This window comes from Oncorhynchus clarkii, chromosome 2 (assembly GCF_045791955.1).
Source record: "Oncorhynchus clarkii lewisi isolate Uvic-CL-2024 chromosome 2, UVic_Ocla_1.0, whole genome shotgun sequence".
NCBI lineage: Eukaryota > Metazoa > Chordata > Actinopteri > Salmoniformes > Salmonidae > Oncorhynchus > Oncorhynchus clarkii.
In genome coordinates this window covers 72,079,625-72,102,780 of record NC_092148.1, presented here as the reverse complement: position 1 = coordinate 72,102,780, position 23,156 = coordinate 72,079,625, and the positions used below count along the sequence as shown (strand labels likewise).

The window sequence follows — 23,156 nt, the reverse complement described above, 5'->3', positions numbered from 1 at the left end:
GGGGAGACAGAATTGAGGCCCAGTGTGAGACAGGCTGATAGAGTCTGATAGAGGATTAAGAGCGGGTCTCTTTGAAGACAGAGGAGGAGTCAGAGCTTCAGACAGGGAGAGGAGCATCTCTATTCCCCCTGAATCAGGTTTTCTAGGAACACTCAGTTAGCATCAGGGTATGATAATATCACTCTCACTATACTCCAGTATATGGAGTAGGCCTATAAGCAAGGGGAGTCCTGAGGAAAACAATAACACACTCCTCTGATCCTACAATGGCCCTGACTTTATCACCATGTGCCCTCAACCCCATCAGACCTCCTTTGCTTCCCATGGTTCAACCTTGGAAAACATCCCTAACCCACTTCCCAAATCCAATCTACATGTATCCTAGATAGAAAACTAGACCCTGGTCCCCCAACACCCCAAACTCTCTATCCGTGTCCTTCCACCCCAACCCCCTCCTCCCCCTGTGCCCCAGAGAGAGAGCTGAACTCTGAATGCTCCTGCCCCCTGCAGTCCCGTCTGCACACTGGCCCTGTGGTCAGTCCCTATCCCTGTCCCCGGTTCTGTCTCTCTCTCTGTCCTGCTCAAGCTTGACAAGGCTAGGCCCAGACCCAAGCCCCCACCCCTCACCCCCTGTAGGCTGCACTTCCTCTGCTGCTAGATTCCTGCCAAAGATCACAGGCCCTGAGAGGGGCAATTCAAGCCTTTTAATCTCACAGATATCTGTCAGCTGTTTTACATTCACGCACAGCTTCAGAAACGTAACCTCACCCTACTGGTGCTGCACACCTGCTGGATGAGGAAGGCATTTGTTTTCCTGTGCATGGAGCATCCTACATCTCTAACCCCATCCCAACCCCTCATCCAAGCCCTTATGCAATTTCCATAATGGCAGATTATTGATGCCACTAAGGGAGCCGCTATAAAAGTGTTCTGCCAAATGATCTGTTGTATATATTATGAATACACATGCGCGCACGCACACACATACATACAGACACACCCACAGACACACACACACACACTCATTTATTTTCACGCACATGTTCATTTGAACACACATAAAACCACTGAATGCAAACAAAACCGCTGTGACCTGAAACAAAAAGGGTATTTTTAGCGTCACTACCACTCTGCCCATCATTCCATTATAGTAAATGACTATCATATCCTTCCCTGCTATGTCCTCATATTACACATGACTATGGCCAGGAGTTGTTCCTGACCACATGACCTGAACTGCAGATAAATCCATAATCAGAGTCTATATCTATCTATGGCTCACTCTACACATAAGGGAAGGGAGGGTGCCAGGTGTTGGTGGTGAGGGGGCACCAGGTGGTACTGGGCTAGGGAAGATCAGGGCATCTGCCACCTGGCTTGCTGGGCCAGCACAGATGGCTGCTCCTCTCCTCTCCATTGCCCTGGCCACTAACATAACAGGACAGAGCACATCTGGCCAGAATACTGAACCGTGTCATCTGTCGGAATTGCCTTGTGTGTAACCCACCCCATGCTTGTCTTTTTCTCTGCCTCAACGTTAAACCGTTGAGGTGTCTCAAGAGGTGTTTGAGACACATCATGGGCTCTGATATATCAAGTAAGAAATTCATCTTCGTCATTATACAGTATATGGATAGGCAGACATGCAGGCAAACAGGAAGACACAAACAGACAGAAGAGAGAGAGAGAGAGAGAAGAAGAGAGAAAGAGAGAGAAAGAGAGAGATTGTGATTGTGTGCTTGGTAAAACAGCTGACAATAGTACTGACCGAGCACAGTGAGTGTGAGCAGCAGGTTCTTGAAGAGAGACGAGAAGCAGCTGATACATTTGTTCCTAGGCCTGGCCTCTATGGGTTCCAGATGACTCTCATGCATCCTCACCTCCACTTGCTTAGGCATGATGCCGGCACTGTGTAAGAGAGAGAGACAGACAGAGCCACAGAGAGAGACAGACAGAGGGAGTGAGAGTTAGTTACTTTAATATGCACAACGTGCGTCTGACATGCCCATGCAGTCACATGTTTGGAGAAGCTATAGATGTACATTATATGATCAGCACATGTGCCATTGCGACTGTCCTCATATTGTGAGGGTGAGGAAGGAGGCTGGATTAGATTGAGTCTCTAGAGTTAAATATAAAATATGGGGTGGCAGGTATCCTAGTGGTTAGAGTGTTGGGCCAGTAACCGAAAGGTTGCAAGATCAAATCCCTGAGCTGACAAAGTAAAAAATATGTTGTTCTGCCCCAAAACAAGGCAGTTTCCCCACAGTCAAGAATTTGTTCTTAACTGACTTGCCTAATGTGAGATGATCAGTTGCTAAATACATAGAGGACATTAGAAGTGCAGGTCATGCAATAAGTGCTCTGGTATCTCTGTAGTGATGCTTGTTGCCTAGCAGGTTGTCATGACAAGGTGGCCCAGGGTTACTTCGACAGCCAACAGATGGTGAGATGGTGATTAAAAAACTGAATTCCCTCAGAGGCAGGGAATTCAAAGTCTGTTTAATCAGAACAGATGGTGTATTTTGGAGACTTAGATCGGTTGTTGACAGGGTCTGTTATCTGAGGCAGCATTTTAAGTCAAGTCCCAGAGCTGTCAGATGAAGTCAATATTTGTATTCACTTGGCGGTCCAGTCTATGGAGTATTTAAACTTTATTCCAACCCTTTTTTGACTGTAAACTTGAGGCAAATGTTAACTAAATGTTAACTACATTTTGTGTGCCATCACTACATACTTAGAAAAGAGGGTTCCCTTAACTGCTTAATCTGACTATCCCATTAGAGATGATGAGAGAAGAATAGAGTAGGGATAAAGGCAAGAAAGAGAAACAGAGAGCGAGAGAAAGAGAGCGAGAGAGCAATAGAGAGAGAGAAAGAAAGAGAGAGAGAAATAGCCTGGATTTTAGTGCCTGTAACTGTATACTGTAACTATTACTGTACTTTGTAAGTTTCTCTAATTTGTTATTCTGCTGAATCAGAGGGTTCTTTTCTGTGCGTTTTAGATCCCATCTTGTATTGGCTAGCACTATGACAGGAGAACTAATGTGGGTGCCATTCATAGTTAATCATATCAGAATAGCCAATGGGCACAGATGTCAATTCAACGTCTATTCAATGTTGGTTCAACATAACTTCCTTGAAATGACGTGGAAACAGCGTTGATTCAACCAGTGTGTGCCCAGTGGGTAATCTCCTGCCTCCTTGACACCGCTCCCCACTCCCCCCTCGCCCTCGGTCTAAATGTAATGAAAAGAGAGGAAAAAGGAAAATTCTACTGGTATCTCTGTAGTGATGCTTGTTGCCTAGCAGGTTGTCATGACAAGGTGGCCCAGGGTTACTTCGAGCAGTAGCTCTCTTAAAATGACATTGTCAAATAAATGCCATTTTTATTACACTTCCTTCTAAATTAATATGACTTCTCCTCCAACAAACAAAAGCAATACTTATTTTGTGACTAACTTTTTATTTAGTTCTGTCATTTAAAAAAAACTATAATAACAGCCGTGATGATGACTAATGTGTGCCTGTGCATGGTGTTTACATGTCCTTTCTGGATTTCACACGTATGAAATAGGAAATTAATAAGTGGAAGTGTTTGCTCCATCTGTGTGCCTGGGAGCAGGCCAGCTGCTTTATCCTGTAGCCAAGCCTTATACACATCATTATAGAGGCTGAGATTGCCTTTCTTCAGTCTTCTCCATAGCGTGTGTTGTTGTGTGTGTAGGTATACTGTATGCATGCCTGTGTGTCCAATTAGGGCTCTATTCAATCAGATCCGCTTTAGCTGACATCCGCATAATGGTTGTGTTGACGGTGTTGGAGGTGGAACTGTGTTAGAGCTGTCAAATCCACAAGCAGCTCTTGTCATTATACCTAAAGCGGACATTAAGTCGCATTAAGAAAAACACCATTCAGCTTTGTTTACAAGTTTGAACACTGGAATGTGAGATGTAATCTACACCTTGATTAGGCTGACCTTAAATCATTTTAATTTTGAACATTATTATTTCTATATAGCCTACACTTTCTTGTTCTGAACTTCTAACGCAAGTGGGTCAGGTGTGGCTTCGTGACAATGATCAAGAGCAGCTTCTCACCAATTTGAAAGCTCCAACACAGTTACACCTCCGACATCGCCAAAACATCAGCTATGTGGGTGTCGGCTATCACCGGTTAACACTTGATCTGATTCAATCTAATGCCCGAGTGGCACAGCGGTCTAAGGCACTGCATCTCAGTGCTTGAAGTGTCACAACAGACACCCAGGTTCAAATCCAGGCTGTATCACAAAGAGGCCATGACTGGGAGTCCCATCAGGTGGCGCACAATTGGCCCAGGGTCGTCTGGGTTTGGGCGGTGTAGGCTGTCATTGTACATAAGAATTTGTTCTTAGCCGACTTGTCTAGTGAAATAAAAAATCTCTAATGTTGTCCTATTGTGCGACATTGAACCTATAAGGTAGTTTAGAAAAATCAATCCGTCAATACTTTGGCTTCGTCCTACAAGAGAATAAAGAATTTTAGCTACATTGCTCTCTTTCTGTGTTCTGTTCTTCTTTCTCTCTACAATTCTGAAAATACTTGAGAAATGATGATGAGGTGGAAGTCTATCAAGTACTTTCAGCCATTACTGTCCATGAGGGTAAGGATGTGAGGAACAGAGGTCTATTGAGGCATCTGGGACACCCTCAGTGTATTTGTGACTGTGGTACTGCTAACCCCAGGGGTGCAGTCAAAGTTTGTTTCCTCTTTGTCCTTTTTTGTCATCTATTAACTGTCACACTTCCTTAATATAGTCAATGATAACAAGTGAAACAATCATCCCAGCAAACCGGGAACATTCCCAGAACATTAGCTAAGATTTCCATTAAGTTCTAGTTAGGTTCTAGTTTTATATAACATTAGGATGATAACATCCCCAAAACATTCAGAGAATGAGAATTCAGAGAATGTTTTTGATAACAAAATGTTTTTATTTCAATTGTTTTATTTGAAATGAAATATCTTTGGAATATTCTCCTAACATTCACTAAAATGTTTAGCACAACATCTGTAACTACCACAGCACATTCCCCAAAAGTTCACATTAGGGTTCCAGGTAATGTAAATGCACAATATACAATTAATGTTTACCAGCAAACCAAAATTGGTTATGTGAAAGTTCCCAGAACATTTCTTAAGGTCACAACAAATGTTCTCATAAAACAAGAACGGTCCATTCGTGGTGATGATTATAGAATGTTTGTATAAAACATTCACCTGACGTTGCTAGAACGTGTGTTGAAAGTGTTATGAAATGTGATTTTGAAATTGAGAAAAGGTTTTCTGATTTGAAGTTTCTGAGTCTGTATTTAAGAAGCACATGAATACACAAGAATACAAGTTATTTAAAGGAAGCCATATCCAACTAAAATCACATTTCATAAGACTTTCAACACACAAATTACAGTGTTACAAGTACACAATATATGAAGAGGATGGGAATATTTTAATAACCCAGAAATTATATTCTGTGTCCTGATTGATCATATCTGACTGAAAAAAGCACACAAGGCCACAGCTTGGCGCAGAGGCTTAAAGAACAGATTAAATGTGTTCTAGGAACATTCTAGCAACATCAGGTGAATGTTTTATACAAACACTCTATAAGCATCACCCCAACTGGACAGTTTTTGTGTTATGAGAACATTGGCCGTGACCGAACAAATGTTCTGGGACCTTTCCCAGTACCAATTTTGGGTTTCTCTAGTCTCTGTATGTAAAATAATTGACTGATGTTTTAAAAACAAATTGCTGGGACAGTGGATTGAGAATTACATAATACAGATGTATGAAGTGAGATACAAAGACATGTCACTCTCCGCAGCAGAGGCATCATGCATCCATTATTTTAGAGTTGGCAAAAAGTACATGAGGATGGGGGGGGGGGGGGGGGGGGGTCATGAGGGAGGCAGTTAGAAACATTTTGCATTTTTCATACACCTGAAACAGCTTTGTCCTGCAATCTAGAGCCATAATCATTACGCCTAATTCTATGTATAATTATAAATAAATATAATTTTTTTCTCTATAGGGTATCTGAGAACACCTCAAACTGTTCAATTGTCATAATTAATTAAATATGTTCAATGATACTTTGCAGCACAAACAACGACAGAGTTACACATGGAATAAAGAAACGTACAGTCAATAACACAACAGAAAAACAATTACAAGTAATTACAATTTCGCAATTAAACACTGGAGTGATAGATATGCAGAAGATGAATGTGCAAGTAGAGATACTGGGGATGAGGTAGTTAGATGGGCTATTTACAGATGGGCTATGTACAGGTGCAATGATCTGTGAGCTGCTAAGACAGCCGATGCTCAAAGTTAGTTAGGCGATATGAGACACCAGCTTCAGTGATTTTTACAATTTGTTACAGTCATTGGCAGCAGAGAACTGGAAGGAAAGGCGGCCAAAGCATGAATTGGCTTTGGGGGTGTCTAGTGAAATATACCTGCTGAAGTGTGTGCTACGGGTGGGTGCTGCTATGGTGACCAGTGAGCTGAGATAAGGTGGGGCTTTACCTAGCAAAGACTTATAGATGACCTGGAGCCAGTGGGTTTGGCGAGGGTATGAAGCGAGGGCCAGCCAACGAGAGCATACAGGTCGCAGTGGTGGGTAGTATATGGGGCTTTGGTGACAAAACGGATGACACTGTAATAGACTTCATCCAATTTGCTTAGTAGGGTGTTGGAGGCTATTTTATAAATAACATCTCCAAAGTCAAGGATCGGTAGGATATTCAGTTTAACAAGGGTATGTTTGGTAGCATGAGTGAAGGATGCTTTGTTGCGAAATAGGAAGCAGATTCTAGGTTACATTTTGGATTGGAGATGCTTAATGTGACTTAATGTGAGTTAATGTGAAATTGCTACAGTAGGTGGCTAGTACTACAGTAAAACAACAAAACATTTTCATTATATTTGTTGATCAAGAAGGAAATCAATATGCTATATAGCTTGATAAACTTAATTTACAAACATACCTCCTGCGAGTCCTGCCTATCACCGGCAGCAAAATTCCAATCAAATGCTGTGTGTGTCACGCAACACTCGCTCACCTCCTTCACTGACGATACTGTCTGCATGAACTAGAGTATCTAGTGTCCTGTCTTGCATATCTGTGCTCCGTGGTGCACCTTGGAAGGAACAACTTACTAGAGAGAATAGTATACATACACTGAACAAAAATATAAACCGAACATGCAACAATTTTAAAATGTTTACTGAGTTACAGTTCAATTGAAATAAATCCATGGATTTCACATGACTGGGAATACAGATATACATATGTTGGCCACAAAGATCTTTAAAAAAAAGTATGGTGGCCATCGAAGGTGGGCATTTTCCCACTGAAGTCGGTTGTGACGCCAAACTGCAATCAGGTCAAGACCCTGGTGAGGACAACGAGCATGCCGATAAGCATCACTGAGACAGTTTCTGACAGTTTCTGAAATTCTTGTCCGGATGTCTGGTCTCATACGATCCGCAGGTGAAGAAGCCGGATGTGGAGGTCCTGGGCTGACATGGTTACATCTGGTCTGCGGTTATTGGATGGTTGGACGTTACAAAAATGATATTTTAAGAAATCTGAGTGTGTACATGCCCTTGTGCTCCAGCCAACTAATCCTTCTCTTTCCGAACATGTCATCATCATTCTCCTCAATCCCTGAGTGTTGTGTGACAGCCACAGCTGCCTCTCCTCTACTCTCATTTTTCCAATTAGCACACTCACAACTCAACAGAAATGGACTCAACTTGTTTAGACTGGTCAAATGAGCAATCACTTCCCATTCAATTAGTTAGGATACTTAAAACATCTACATGATTCACCCAATAGTATTGCAGAGTATAGACAGACTGGTAATTACTGGTCAAAAGCCCCATTTCAGTTCCATTTAAGTTCCTGTAGGCCATACTGAGTGGAACCTCAGGACATACAATTGAGAAATATTGAAAATATGAGGTAGAGAGAAAGAGGAGAAAGGATGGTGTTGAGAAATAATGTGTGATATAAAGAAAAGAAGAGAGATCCTGTATATGGTCCAGATGAGATCAAACTGTCAGTCAGTCTGTCTGTTACCCTTGTACCCTTCCCTGTCATCTCCAATAGGCTCTATTATAGACTGACTCCTCCACCTCTCTACATCCCCTCTTTCCCTATATCTTCTCTCAGTGAAGGCTCAGGGGGTGACTGTGGCACACCGCAAGGGGAACCTGTGTTTTCCTCTGGGCTGCTGGAGAAGTCAGCTGAAATCAGTTCACCATTAATGTCCCCCTCCCATTACCTCACTGGGAACCTCCCTGGAGAGTTTTGTCTCAAGTTGGCATTTCCCTGGCCTCTGGCTGATTTTGATTGCATTATAGAGTATTTGTGTGCATTTGACTGCTGGTGTTTAGGATGAGAGTTCCTAATGTTCTAATTTTCTTCTGACTCTGAACGAGGGGCTTATTTCAAAGCTTTTTAGAGACTTTAAAAGCAGAATGAATGATGCACCACAACATTAGATCTAAACCTGTCATTGCTTCAATTTTTTTTTAACCTTTATTTAACTAGGCAAGTCAGTTAAGAACAAATTCTTATTTTCAATGACGGCCTAGGAACAGTGGGTTAAGTGCCTGTTCAGGGGCAGAATGACAGATTTGTACCTTGTCAGCTCAGGGGTTTTGAACTTGCAATCTTCCGGTTACTAGTCCAACGCTCTAACCACTAGGCTACCCTATAAAGAGCATTCGATGGTATTACATGACAGCTTTATCGCTGTAAAAATAGGGTTGCATAATGTTTATGTAGGTGGTAAGCTGGACCAATCGATAGGAACACACACTTAAAACAAATTGTTCTATACATTTCCAAATAAGGGTTCTTTGACTCAGAATAATAGCAGTTCCATTTTTGGTGCTATATCGAATGCTTTTTTGAAGGTTCTATAAAAAAACATGCTCATAAGGTTCTGAATGAAACCTTTATGGTGCTATAATGAACCATTTCCTGATGTTCTATAAAGAACCATTAAAAAGAGGTTATATCACCAAAACGTGTTCTGCTATCATTACAACCCTTTTTGGTGCTACAGTATATAGAAACCTTTTTAATGTTTTTTACATAACATTTATCTTTACATAACATGTATCTTTCTCAATCTCAAAGGTTCTACAAATAATATTATGAAAAACACGTTTTGTTATTCTGGTTAGCCACATTATATTGTTACAATTCCATAGGAGTTATTATTGTGTTAATAGACAAGTTGAATCAAACTCTCTAACGGCTGGGGGTCCATGAGGAGAGAACTGAGAAACACTGATTTGGACATCAATTCTCAATTTAGTCTAAATCTATTTTTGGACAGAAATGTCTCCTGGAACATGTGAACTTTCATGTGCCTTAATTACAAACATGTATGCCATCTGTAAATACAAATACAATTGTTAAATTACAAGCCTAGTTGGTTTAGCCACGGAAAAAGTCAGCAAACATCCCACTAGCCATGATTGGCTGAGATAATGAGTGGGCTGGATATGCCGAGAGATGAGTTTGGATTGTTCTGCCATTTAGCCCACTTTAGTCTACAATATGAGCTGGTTTGTATGTGTAGGTAATACTTTCTAACGTGTTTTTTTTTGTTGAAAGATGTCACGTAGTAGAACTGCAGTAGTGTTGCTCTCCACTTTCTGGAGGACAGAGTTTTGAAATCAGTGTAATTAGAGTATGATAGCTAATGAGATGGAGAAAATTCTGGCGTTTGATTGCAAATATGCAGAAGGAGTCGAAAAGAGAACAAACAGAAGGCTGTTGTATAAAACACCTGTCTCCGGACTACATCTCCAAACTAAGGGCAACCATGGCATCCGTGACATAGAGAGAGAAGTGTCCATCCATGTATATGGGTAAGAGTCTAGCTAGCTACATTTTCAGATAATACACATTTATAATTTTGTCAGAAAGTTGTTTAATTTCAAGGTAAAGTGTACAGTTAGCTAGGTAGCTAACGTTAGCTGGCTGGATAGCTAGCTAATGTTACATGTATGATCTGTGTAGAAATATTATTTGCATCTCATATCTATTTGCATTGCTATTTACAATCTAATGTTAGCTAGCTAACATTGAACCTGGTTGGTTAGCTACCTGCAGATTCATGCAGGGTAGTAATGTTATGAGTTGGGATTATGGTTCATTGTTTAGCTACTTGTCTAAACAAAAGACTCCACCATGAAAGTAACTATTTCAATAGAATGTTTATGTCACTGCGACAACTGTGGATAGAAATAGCTGGTAAATTCACTCTGGTTATCTACTCTGATTTCAGAGCACTCTCTTCTGAGTGTGTCAGAGCGCAGAATAACTGACGAATTTACGAACGCTCAGCGCTGTTGAAAAATACCGGTGTCAGTAAACGTTGGCAAAAACGTTGGCAAAAAAGCATAATACATTTTTTTCAAGCAGCAAAGTTGTAGTCACCAACACCAAGTTAGCTTGGGTGCTTGACTGCTGTTGTTAGGTCAGACCGCTACTCAACTCTACTACCCTACGCTCGGATCAACCCTACCCCCCAAAGAGCATAATGCTCGGAATTTACGAACTAACAATCTGACAACCCTCTGAGTTTAGGAACCTGCAGAGCATACTCTGGCACTTCAGATTAAATTTACGAACACACCAGTAGTATAAGACAGCCTTTAGTATTGAAATCTGTCACGACTCCTACCGAAGGTGGCTCCTCTTCCCGTTCGGGTGGCGCTCGGTGGTCGTCACCGGCCTACTAGCTGCCACTGATTTTTTTCCTCCTCCTCCTTGTCTGTTTATTAGTTACACCTGTTGTCAATTAGGTTATTAGTTGGGCTTTATTAGCCAGCCGTCCCACCTGCTGGGTGTGCGGGTTTGTTTCATGTGTACTCGTTGTACACGCATGTACAGTGCCTTGCGAAAGTATTCGGCCCCCTTGAACTTTGCGACCTTTTGCCACATTTCAGGCTTCAAACATAAAGATATAAAACTGTATTTTTTTGTGAAGAATCAACAACAAGTGGGACACAATCATGAAGTGGAACGACATTTATTGGATATTTTAAACTTTTTTAACAAATCAAAAACTGAAAAATTGGGCGTGCAAAATTATTCAGCCCCTTTACTTTCAGTGCAGCAAACTCTCTCCAGAAGTTCAGTGAGGATCTCTGAATGATCCAATGTTGACCTAAATGACTAATGATGATAAATACAATCCACCTGTGTGTAATCAAGTCTCCGTATAAATGCACCTGCACTGTGATAGTCTCAGAGGTCCGTTAAAAGCGCAGAGAGCATCATGAAGAACAAGGAACACACCAGGCAGGTCCGAGATACTGTTGTGAAGAAGTTTAAAGCCGGATTTGGATACAAAAAGATTTCCCAAGCTTTAAACATCCCAAGGAGCACTGTGCAAGCGATAATATTGAAATGGAAGGAGTATCAGACCACTGCAAATCTACCAAGACCTGGCCGTCCCTCTAAACTATCAGCTCATACAAGGAGAAGACTGATCAGAGATGCAGCCAAGAGGCCCATGATCACTCTGGATGAACTGCAGAGATCTACAGCTGAGGTGGGAGACTCTGTCCATAGGACAACAATCAGTCGTATATTGCACAAATCTGGCCTTTATGGAAGAGTGGCAAGAAGAAAGCCATTTCTTAAAGATATCCATAAAAAGTGTCGTTTAAAGTTTGCCACAAGCCACCTGGGAGACACACCAAACATGTGGAAGAAGGTGCTCTGGTCAGATGAAACCAAAATTTAACTTTTTGGCAACAAAGCAAAACGTTATGTTTGGCGTAAAAGCAACACAGCTGAACACACCATCCCCACTGTCAAAAATGGTGGTGGCAGCATCATGGTTTGGACCTGCTTTTCTTCAGCAGGGACAGGGAAGATGGTTAAAATTGATGGGAAGATGGATGGAGCCAAATACAGGACCATTCTGGAAGAAAACCTGATGGATTCTGCAAAAGACCTGAGACCGGGACGGAGATTTGTCTTCCAACAAGACAATGATCCAAAACATAAAGCAAAATCTACAATGGAATGGTTCAAAAATAAACATATCCAGGTGTTAGAATGGCCAAGTCAAAGTCCAGACCTGAATCCAATCGAGAATCTGTGGAAAGAACTGAAAACTGCTGTTCACAAATGCTCTCCATCCAACCTCACTGAGCTCGAGCTGTTTTGCAAGGAGGAATGGGAAAAAAATTCAGTATCTCTGTGTGCAAAACTGATAGAGACATACCCCAAGCGACTTACAGCTGTAATCGCAGCAAAAGGTGGCGCTACAAAGTATTAACTTAAGGGGGCTGAATAATTTTGCACGCCCAATTTTTCAGTTTTTGAATTGTTAAAAAAGTTTGAAATATCCAATAAATGTCGTTCCACTTCATGATTGTGTCCCACTTGTTGTTGATTATTCACAAAAAAAATACAGTTTTATATATTTATGTTTGAAGCCTGAAATGTGGCAAAAGGTTGCAAAGTTCAAGGGGGCCGAATACTTTCGCAAGGCACTGTATGTCACGGTTGTCCGTGTACGTGAGCTGTTTTTGTTATACTGTTTTGTTCCCCTGTGTTTTGGGGTATTTGTTTTGAGTGGCGTCGGTTTTCACCTGGTCGGTGTATAAAGAAGTGCCTACTCTGAACTCTCTGTCTCCTGCGTCTGACTCCTTCCTCCACTACACCCCGGGCATAACATAATCCTCCACTACACCCCGGGCATAAATCGTTGGTTGTTTAGTACATTTTTATCAAAAGTGAGGTTACAAGTTTATCAACTTTCAAAGCAGAATTACCTTCACATCGTTTCACAACTGTAGTGTATGATATACCATTTTCTAGCTCTGAGTCTCTACTTTTGTCCAATGTAAAAAACACAATTTCAAATTTTGCTACATAAGACTGAATCGAACCAGTCGGTCACATATTACCTCAACTACCTCGACTAACCTGGATAACCGCACATTGACTTGAAACCGGTACACCCTGTATATAGGCACGCTATTGTTATTTTATTGTGTTACTTTTTTTACTTTAGTTTATTCATAAAAAAAAAAAATCTTACTTACTTACCTTACTTTTTTTTAAACTCTGCATTGTTGGTTAACCTTCATGGGATCGGTGTCCCTATATCGGGACGGTTGTTGATAACAGGCGCTAATGTGACTAGAATGACGTTGCAAGTATCAGCCAACTTTCCAGGACATAGACACATGTCTTATATGGGCAGAAAGCTTAAATTCTTGTTGATCTAACTGAAGTGTCGAATTTATTGTAGCTATTAAATACCATGCTGTTGTGTGAGGAGAGTGCACAACAACAAAACACTTTTATCTGGTTTGATACATTCACATGTGAAGGTAAATAATGTACTTGCATTCAATAATCTTGCTCTGATTTGTCATCATGAGGGTCCCAGAGATAAAATCTAGCACAGTTTTGTTTGATAAAATCCATTTTTATATTCAAATGTACGAACTAGGTTCTACAGTTTGAACCCCTGCTGTGTCTGGCCCCGCACCCACCCCTCCCGGCCATCTTGATGTGTGAAGGTTAGTGTCTTTTCTGTAGGGAAGCTAATTATCTATCGTTTATGACATTCTTGGGAGTGTGTAAATGTACATGTTTTATTACCATATCATTTTTGTATGTTCTCTATAATTATGAACTTTAAAATGTATAAATTGACCAATTTGTCACATTTGGGCAGACTTGTTAAAAAAATGTTTGCAGTAATGCAATTCTTTATTGGATCAGTCGGAAACTTTGTACATACACTGCTGACATCTGATGGCCAAAATCTAAATTGCACCTAAACTACTATGTGATTTAATGGCCTTTCTCTTGCATTTCAAAGATGATGAAAAAAATGTAGAAATAAAATGCATGTTTTTTTGTTTGTATTATCATTTACCAGATCGAATGTGTAAAATTCTCCTACAGTCATTTCACATTTCCACAAACTTCAAAATGTTTCCTTTCAAATGGTATCAATAATATGCATATCCTTCCTTCAGGTCCTGAGCTACAGCAAGTTAGGTTTGGGTATGTCATTTTAGACGAAAATTGAAAAAAAAGGTCCTGCCATTTAAGGGCTCGCAAGTAAGCATTTCTACACCTGTTGTATTCGGCGCATTTGACAAATAACATTTAATTTGATTTGATTTGATTTAATTGGAGGCCTCAGAGGCCTGGTCAAAGTATTTGAGTTCAGAACAGTAGCTAGTGGCTGCTGGCCCAGGTGATGTGAAGGTGTCAGTCACTAAGCTAAGGCATGTATCCACTCACTGTGATATAGTAGGGCATGGCGGATGCCTGTATATCAGTGAACACCTCCCATCACTTTCACTTCTTTACCATGACAATGATGTATCCCTGGAAATGTCAGGTTGAACGACAGCTTCATTATCCTGCATTGGTGGCAAATTCATTTTGCAGCAGAAAACACCCTGTCTGTCCATATCCATATATTTTTTGGCATATCTAACTTCACATTGGTGTCATCAGAACACATGGGGAAATGTGACATTTCAGTGTGTGACAGTAGGCTGTCTATCATTTTACTGCCACATAGAATATACACTGTAGGTGCATTGTCACAAATAAATGCTGGTATTATTAATCATGAAAAGGACATTGGGTTTCTTAGTAGGTGCACTTCTCACTAGGCCATTAAAGGCTTGATACACAGTAGGTGAGAGGTGACATGTATTTGTATTTATTATGGATCCCCATAAGCTGCTGCCAAGGCAGTACATTCACAGATTTCACAACACACTGTGTGCCCTCAGGCCCCTACTCCACCACTACCACATATCTAAAGAACAAAATCCATGTGTACATGTGTGTATATTGCGTATGTTATTTTGTGTGTGTGTGTGTGTGTGTGTGTGTGTGTGTCTGTGCCTATGTTTGTGTTGCTTCACAGTCCTGGCTGTTCCATAAGGTGTATTTATATCTGTTTTTTAAATCTATTTTACTGCTTGCCTCAGTTACTTGATGTGGAATAGAGTTCCATGTAGTCATGGCTCTATGTAGTACTGTGCGCCTCCCATAGTCTGTTCTAGACTTGGGGACTGTGAAGAGACCTCTTGTGGCATGTCTTCTGGGGTATACATGTGTCATCTGTTTCACCTGTCCTTGTGATTGTCTCCACTCACCTCCAGGTGTCTCATGTTTTCCCTATTAGTCCCCGGTGTATTTATCCCTGTGTTTCCCATCTCTCTGTGCCAGTTTGTCTTGTTTTGCCAAGTCAACCAGCGTTTCTCCTATTTTTCGCAGTCTCTGCTTTTCCTATCCCTCCTGGTTTTGACCCTTGCCTGTGCTGACGCCGAATCCTCCTGCCTGACCACTCTGCCTGTTCTGACCTCGAGCCTGCCTATCCCCTTGTACTGTTTGGACTCGGACCTGATCACTGAACCCCTGACTGTCCTGACCTCGACCCTGCCTATCGCCTGGTACTGTTTGGACTCTGACCTGGTTTATGAACTCCTTTTGGTATAATAAATATCGGAGCTCAACCATCTGCCTCCTGTGTCTGCATTTGGGTCTCGCCTTGTGCCCTTATAGTATGGGTGTCTGAGCTGTGTGCTATTAGTTCAAACAGACAATTCGGTGCATTCAACATGTCAATACCTCTCATAAATACCAGTAATGATCAAGTCAATCTCTCCTCCACTTTGATCCAGGAGAGATTGCATATTATTAATATTAGCTCTCTGTGTACATGGGGACAGTAGCCATAAAAACCTGAACATCCCCTTTCTGTTTTTCTTTAGTTCCCTGTAATGGAATTAAGGTCGAACCACCCTGGCCAGACATATTTCCAGGCACAGAGAGTACTGTCATATTGTGCATAATGATTTAGAACAGTTTCCTGGACTTGATTTTTGTACCAGTTAGCATCAATTGTTATGACAATAATCCCTATCAGGTGAGTATAAACAGCCTATAGAAAATGTACTAGACACATTGAAACCTCTGCATGTTCCCACAGAGCAGGTTTTCTCTGCTCATTGGAGGCACCAGCCCACAAAAGCCCTTTCATTGATCAAGAAGAGGATCAATGTGCCAGAGATGAAAAGAGATGAGCAGAGGACTACAGGAATGCACTTCATCTCTGGTGTAGTGAGTGCCCAGCTAGCACATTTGGTTCCTTGGAAGTTCTGGGAATGTATGTTTTTGTTTTCCTATTGGTTCTGGGAATGAAGAAATAGGTTTCCTGACCAGTGAAACAGAACGTTTTTTTTTTCTTTCTGAGAACGGAAGTGAACATTTTTCCTGTTCTAGAAACATACATTTTTCGGTTGCAGGGAGCTTCTGAGAGCGTTTTACATGGTTCCTTGAAAGTCATCCTGGGAGGTTTTATTAATGTTCTGAGAATGGAAATTCTAGCTTATTTGAAGGTAATTAACCCTCCTATTACATTGTGGGTCAATTTGAACCATTTCCACTTTTGAATTGTCTAAAATACTAGTTAACCTCTCTTTTTCTCCATGAAATTAAATCATGTGTTGTGGAATGTCTGTGTAGATTTTGTATACAAACATGATGTTGTGGATCCTTTTGACCAGGAGGCTTTCATGCGTATAGATTTATTTATTTATATTTATTTCACCTTTATTTAACCAGGTAGGCTAGTTGAGAACACCTTTATTTAACCAGGTAGGCTAGTTGAGAACACCTTTATTTAACCAGGTAGGCTAGTTGAGAACACCTTTATTTAACCAGGTAGGCTAGTTGAGAACACCTTTATTTAACCAGGTAGGCTAGTTGAGAACACCTTTATTTAACCAGGTAGGCTAGTTGAGAACACCTTTATTTAACCAGGTAGGCTAGTTGAGAACAAGTTCTAATTTGCAACTGCGACCTGGCCAAGATAAAGCATAGCAGTGTGACAAACAACACAGAGTTACACATGGAGTAAACAATTAACAAGTCAATAACATAGTAGAAAAAAAATAATCTACATACATTGTGTGCAAAAGGCATGAGGAGGTAGGCAATGAATAGGCCATACGAGTGAATGATTACAATTTAGCAGATTAACACTGGAATGATAAATGATCAGATGAACATGTGCAGGTAGAGATACTGGTGTGCAAAAGAGCAGAAAAAGTAAATAAAATAAAAACAGTATGAGGATGAGGTAGGTAAATTGGGTGTGCTATATACCGATGGACTATGTACAGCTGCAGCGATCGGTTAGCTGCTCAGATAGCAGATGTTTAAAGTTGGTGAGGGAGATAAAAGTCTCCAACTTCAACGATTTTTGCAATTCGTTCCAGTCGCAGGCAGCAGAGAACTGGAAGGAAAGGCGGCCAAATTAGGTTTTGGCTATAGGGATGATCAGTGAGATACACCTGCTGGAGCGCGTGCTACAGGTGGGTGTTGCCATCGTGACCAGTGAACTGAGATAAGGCAGAGCTTTACCTAGCATAGACTTGTAGATGACCTGGAGCCAGTGGGTCTGGCGACGAACATGTAGCGAGGGCCAGCCGACTAGAGCATACAGGTCGCAGTGGTGGGTGCTATAAGGTGCTTTAGTAACAAAACGGATGGCACTGTGATAAACTGCTTCCAGTTTGCTGAGTAGAGCATTGGAAGCTATTTTGTAGATGACATCGGCGAAGTCGAGGATCGGTAGGATAGTCAGTTTTACTAGGGTAAGTTTTGCGGCGTGAGTGAAGGAGGCTTTGTTGCGAAATAGAAAGCCGACTCTAGATTTGATTTTGGATTGGAGATGTTTGATATGAGTCTGGAAGGAGAGTTTGCAGTCTAGCCAGACACCTTGGTACTTATAGATGTCCACATATTCTAGGTCGGAACCATCCAGGGTGGAGATGCTGGTCGGGCGTGCGGGTGCAGACAGCGAACGGTTGAAAAGCATGCATTTGGTTTTACTAGCGTTTAAGAGCAGTTGGAGGCCACGGAAGGAGTGTTGTATGGCATTGAAGCTCGATATTTGCACAGGTCCAAAATAAACAAGTGTATTTGATGTATTTTGTTTAGACTGGTTCTGGCTGCACTCTTATAATTATGTTTGGGTGAAAAGGAGCTTTCCCAAGCTTCTCCTTCTCAGTGTGAGAGCAGCAGATCTCTGACACAGACTCAAAAATGAGCTCCAAACAGAAAATGCTTGTTTTTGAGAAAGGAAATATGTTTAACAAATAGTTCTTAAATATTTGTTTAAATAAAATGTTATTGTATTTCTTCTTTCTGAAAAGTTTGACAAGACAAAATAAAGTCTTGGCTGTTTTAACATGATTCTTTGACTGCCTTGAGTGTGTTTAAACTGTGCGGGTCAATCTGACCCATACCACAATGGACATCATTTTTCTTCAACAAAGCACAAGGGTTAAATAACATTCTGAGAACATGCTTCAATATGACTATTAATAACAATGCTGGCTTAGCTGAACTGTTTTGACACAAAACTGTTCATTTTAGTCTATTCAAACAGATTAAGAGCAGGTGTGGCCAATTAGTGGACATAGCGAACCCACCTGGCAACACTTAACAAGATAGAGGATAGAGAGAGTTTTGCTGACACTGAGAATGGAATGTAAATGCTATTATATTACATTCTTAGAATGTTCTTTGAATGTTACTAATGTTTTCTTATGGTTTTTATGGAACGTTTTCTTCATGTTCTGAGAACATGACTTTAAATAAAACAATGAGGAAACCTGTAGAAAACGTTATGCTGAGGTACTGGAATTCCCACTATAGAAACATATGGTTCTCACAGCGGTACGTGCTAGCTGGGTGCTGACCAAGGTTAGATAATATTCTGCCTCATGCTATGCTGTACAGAAAGTGTCAATCAGCCAGTAGAAAGACAAGGTGGAAACACTGGTGCTCCCGACATTGTCGTAAGTACATCCGAAGACAACACACCTCAGCATATTGAGCTCTGTGTAATTCAATTGGATCTTCCAAAAACTCAGCTACAGTTCATAGTAGGCCAGCAGCATTTTGTTAGCATCCAGAGAGAGACAAGCATCCCACCTCAGCCACACTGCCCAAAGCTTCGCAGTCAGTCCTGATGTCTGTCACTACCATTGAAGTGGACCAGGCTTCTGTGCACAGGAACTACACACAATCTCTCACACACACAGACTCACACACACCACACAGGGGGCTAGAGGGAGGAGTCAACACTCCAGTTTAGGGAGGGGGGGTTGCTCCAGCTATTCCGCATTGGCTGGTTTTGGCTGTAACCCCCCCGGGTTATCAAGTTCTCGTCTGGGCTTCATATCCTCTGGAGGGGCCAGTGAGAGAGACTGAGAGAAAGGAGAGCTCTCTAATTGTATGGCATGGTCAATGCTTCTTAAGCTTCTTAATGTTTAACTGAAGATTTGATCTATATAATGCTGACATTGACGTCATGGTCAGAGGATGAGACGTTAATGGGAAGCAGTGTCCAGCTATGTCATCAGACCATATACGGTGTACGTCAACCAGCGTCCTCAATACTGGTGCAGGGGGGAATGTTGCATCAGCTGTCCTCTGCTTCCTGGTAATGCGGAGGTCAAAGGGATGCACTATATGCAGGAAAATAGTGGTCAATATACAATATAGAGGGAATAAGTCCCATCATTACGGTTACTGATTAACTTTTAATCCTAAAATATATCTGTATATGCGTCAGAATGTTGCCATGTACATGAGATGAAGAACTGTATATATCAAATCAAATTGTATTGGTCGCATACACATATTTAGCAGATGTTATTGCAGGTGTAGTGAAATTATTGTGTTCCTAGCTCCAACAGTGCAGTAATATCTAACAATAAACAACAATACACACACATCTAAATAGTAAAAGAATGGAATTAAGAAATATATAAATATTAGGACGAGCAATGTCGGTCCAGAGTATAAATAAATATATATGATGGGATGCATAGAAATTATGGACAGTATATGGATATTTCAGGTATAGGTAATATGTCTGTAGAATACATAGGATAGAATAGTACATGTACAGCAATAGTTAAATATAGGACTTGACTAGAGTACAGTATATACATAAGAAATTAGTAAAACAACATGTAAACATTATTAAAGTGACCAGTGTTCCATTTCTATGTACATAGCCAGCAGCCTTTAAGGTGCAGGTTTGAGTAACCAGGTGGTAGCTGGCTAGTGACAGAGACTATAGTTCAGGGTAGGATACTGGGCAGAGGCCGGCTAGTGTTGACTAGTTAACAGTCTGATGGCCTTGAGATAGAAGCTGTTTTTCAGTCTCTGTATATTTATCTTCTAATGTTATATAATAGTTTATCCATCAGATTGATATAAAGATAGAAACCATGTTTCCATATGTGACAGACAGTATCTACTGTCAGGGAAACTTTAGGCCATATGGAACATTAGGAGGACAATATCAAAAATTGATTTATTACTGCATTCAGACTGAAAGTCGACTTCACAGACTAAGGAGAAAAGCTCTAGAGTTGGGTGTCATACTGATTTGTCCCCTGTCTCACAGCAGCATGGGATTACACAACCTATAGAGCAGTACCACATCATTATAGATCTAATGAAGGAAATGTGTTGGAAAGCTATTTCCTCTCCCATACAAATGGCCATCAGCCCAACAAAAGCCAGGGGAATGCAAACACTGTCAGTAGAGGTTGTGGCATGAGAAATCACTCATCCGAAAAACCTTGACATGTCATACTCTTTCAAAGAGCTCTAGCTCAGAGAGGAAAGAGACCATTTTGGGGATGAGGTAGGAGGGGGAGAGGACGATACAGGCATACGGGAGTCACACCACCACCACCAAGCCAAAGGAGAGGCCTGCTAGGAGGAGAGCAGAGGGAGGCAGCCATCTCTGCTTTTGGCTGGGACCATGTGAAGCACTCCGCTTCCCCTCTTCTCCCTCCGAGGGGCTTTTGTCTCTCACGCAAACAGTGGTGTTGGCCCCAAGTCGCCCAGCCAAGCACTGGGTCCAAGCTGGCAGGGGCGAGAAAGGGAGGGAGGGGAGGAAGGGGGATATGGAGGGTTGGAGGGGGGCAGCGGGCAGCAGGCATGTCCAGAAAGCCAGTCCCATTGAGGGCCGCTGATGTCATGCCTATGCCCACCGTGGGAGAGCAAAGAAGAGGAGCGGAGAGGGGAGTGAGGTGCCCCTTTCTCGCCACCCCTTGGCCTCCCCCTCCCTCCACAGTTCTATTTTTCCGGAATGAATGAATCTTTCAGAAGCAGCAGGCCATTGTGTACCATAATCGACAGCGATTATTCCAATTTTATGCTGCGTTCCCGGGGCGAGGAGGTTCCCCAAGCTCCGGCTTTGAGAGAGACGTAGCGATGCAGCCAGCACCCAGAGGAGTTGTCCTGGCAACGCATCACGCACTACAGAGAAGTGGAAGAGAGACTAGAGAGGAAGCTCTTTGGCTGCTGCTGCACACACACACACACACACACACACACAAACAGACACACACACAAACACACACTTGATAGATTAAAGGAGGCAGTAGGCACCTTGGATTCTCATTTCAACTAAAGAAAGTAAAACCTCAAGGCGCAGTGAGTAATAGAGCCATCAGATATACCCAGAGACTATGGCAGCAGCCTTTTAAACAGCTTTAAACACACAGCTTAACAAGACTTTTCCCACACCACCTCTCTCACACAAGAACTATCCCAATTCAAAACAGCACAATACATCGTACAACAGTACTCCACACCGTACAATGCAGTGAAATGTCTGTATAGCACGCAAGGCAAGGCTTGTGTGAATCTAACTACACTGTGAGTTTTTGCTTTAGACTACTTCTTTAGACTTTCCAGTGTGCTGCTGGTTATATTGCATGTGGTGCCAGAGAGGGCCAGGGAGGGCCAGGGAGATGTAAATGGAACTGCAGTTTCCCAGTGTGTTCCAAGGAGTCCGATGACGGTTCTCATGACTGGAGCATCACAATGTAGCTGTGAGGTAGAGATAATTGGAGCTGGGCCATGTAGGCCTGGATATCTGTTCACCCCTCCGGGGCCTCCCTGCCTACCAGCCTCTTAGCCACTTGCCATGTAGAGGGAATGGGAGATGGGATCACACACTGGCCAGGATGACTGTAAAAGAACACGCTTAAATGTACCTCTTAGCAAACACTTGAGGTTGTACCATGCCTAGGAATAGGGAGATACAGCCTACAAAGTGGAGGAAAGGTGTTACAGAGTCTTGATTACCTATTCCATGAAGTGGATAGGGCGAATAGATTCTCTAACATGTAAATGGTCGGTCAAGCATAGATTGCCTCTTGGTTACGGTTGAGGAAACAACTAAATTACTGTCTCAAAACCGCTCAGAGAGATGCTGATAATGATGTGGAAAAGAGAACATTTGATATTACAGTTTAAAATTGTACCTCTGAGTGGGCGAATCCTCATACACTCAAATGTAAAATGATATCTAGCTAGTTGATCAAAGTTCTCATAATAACATATTCTTATGAACAATGCCTTTCTTCTCTACCCTCACTCAAGCAATTGTGCCAAACAAAACTACTGACTGTATTGAGATAGAGCAAGTAGAGATGCTATGAGATGCTAGTGGCCTCCGTTTTGTCACCAAAGCCCCATATACTACCAACCACTGCGACCTGTACTCTCTCGTTGGCTGGCCCTCGCTTCATACTCGTCGCCAAACCCACTGGCTCCAGGTCATCTACAAGTCTTTGCTAGGTAAAGCCCCGCCTTATCTCAGCTCACTGGTCACCATAGCAGCACCCACCCGTAGCACGCGCTCCAGCAGGTATATTTCACTGGTCACCCCCAAAGCCAATTCCTCTTTTGGCCGCCTTTCCTTCCAGTTCTCTGCTGCCAATGACTGGAACAAACTGCAAAAATCACTGAAGCTGGAGACTCATATCTCCCCCACTAGCTTTAAGCACCAGCTGTCAGAGCAGCTCACAGATCACTGCACCTGTACATAGCCCATCTGTAAATAGCCCATCCAACTACCTCATCCCCATACTGTATGTATTTATTTATCTTGCTCCTTTGCACCCCAGTATCTCTACTTGCACATTCATCTTCTGCACATCTACCATTCCAGTGTTTAATTGCTATATTGTAATTACT

The 23,156-nt window shown here is 41.9% G+C and overlaps 1 protein-coding gene across 2 annotated transcripts in view; it reads right to left on the bottom strand.

Annotated features, from left to right (window-relative positions):
• LOC139373281 (excitatory amino acid transporter 2-like) overlaps positions 1–23,156 on the bottom strand; it is a 60,452-nt gene that overhangs the window by 14,016 nt on the left and 23,280 nt on the right. For both annotated transcript variants that reach the window (XM_071113618.1, XM_071113628.1), the window contains exon 2: positions 1,769–1,908. In XM_071113618.1, the coding sequence (XP_070969719.1) occupies positions 1,769–1,898 (130 nt within the window). In that variant the 5' untranslated portion in view covers positions 1,899–1,908. The remainder of the gene's footprint in view (positions 1–1,768; positions 1,909–23,156) is intronic.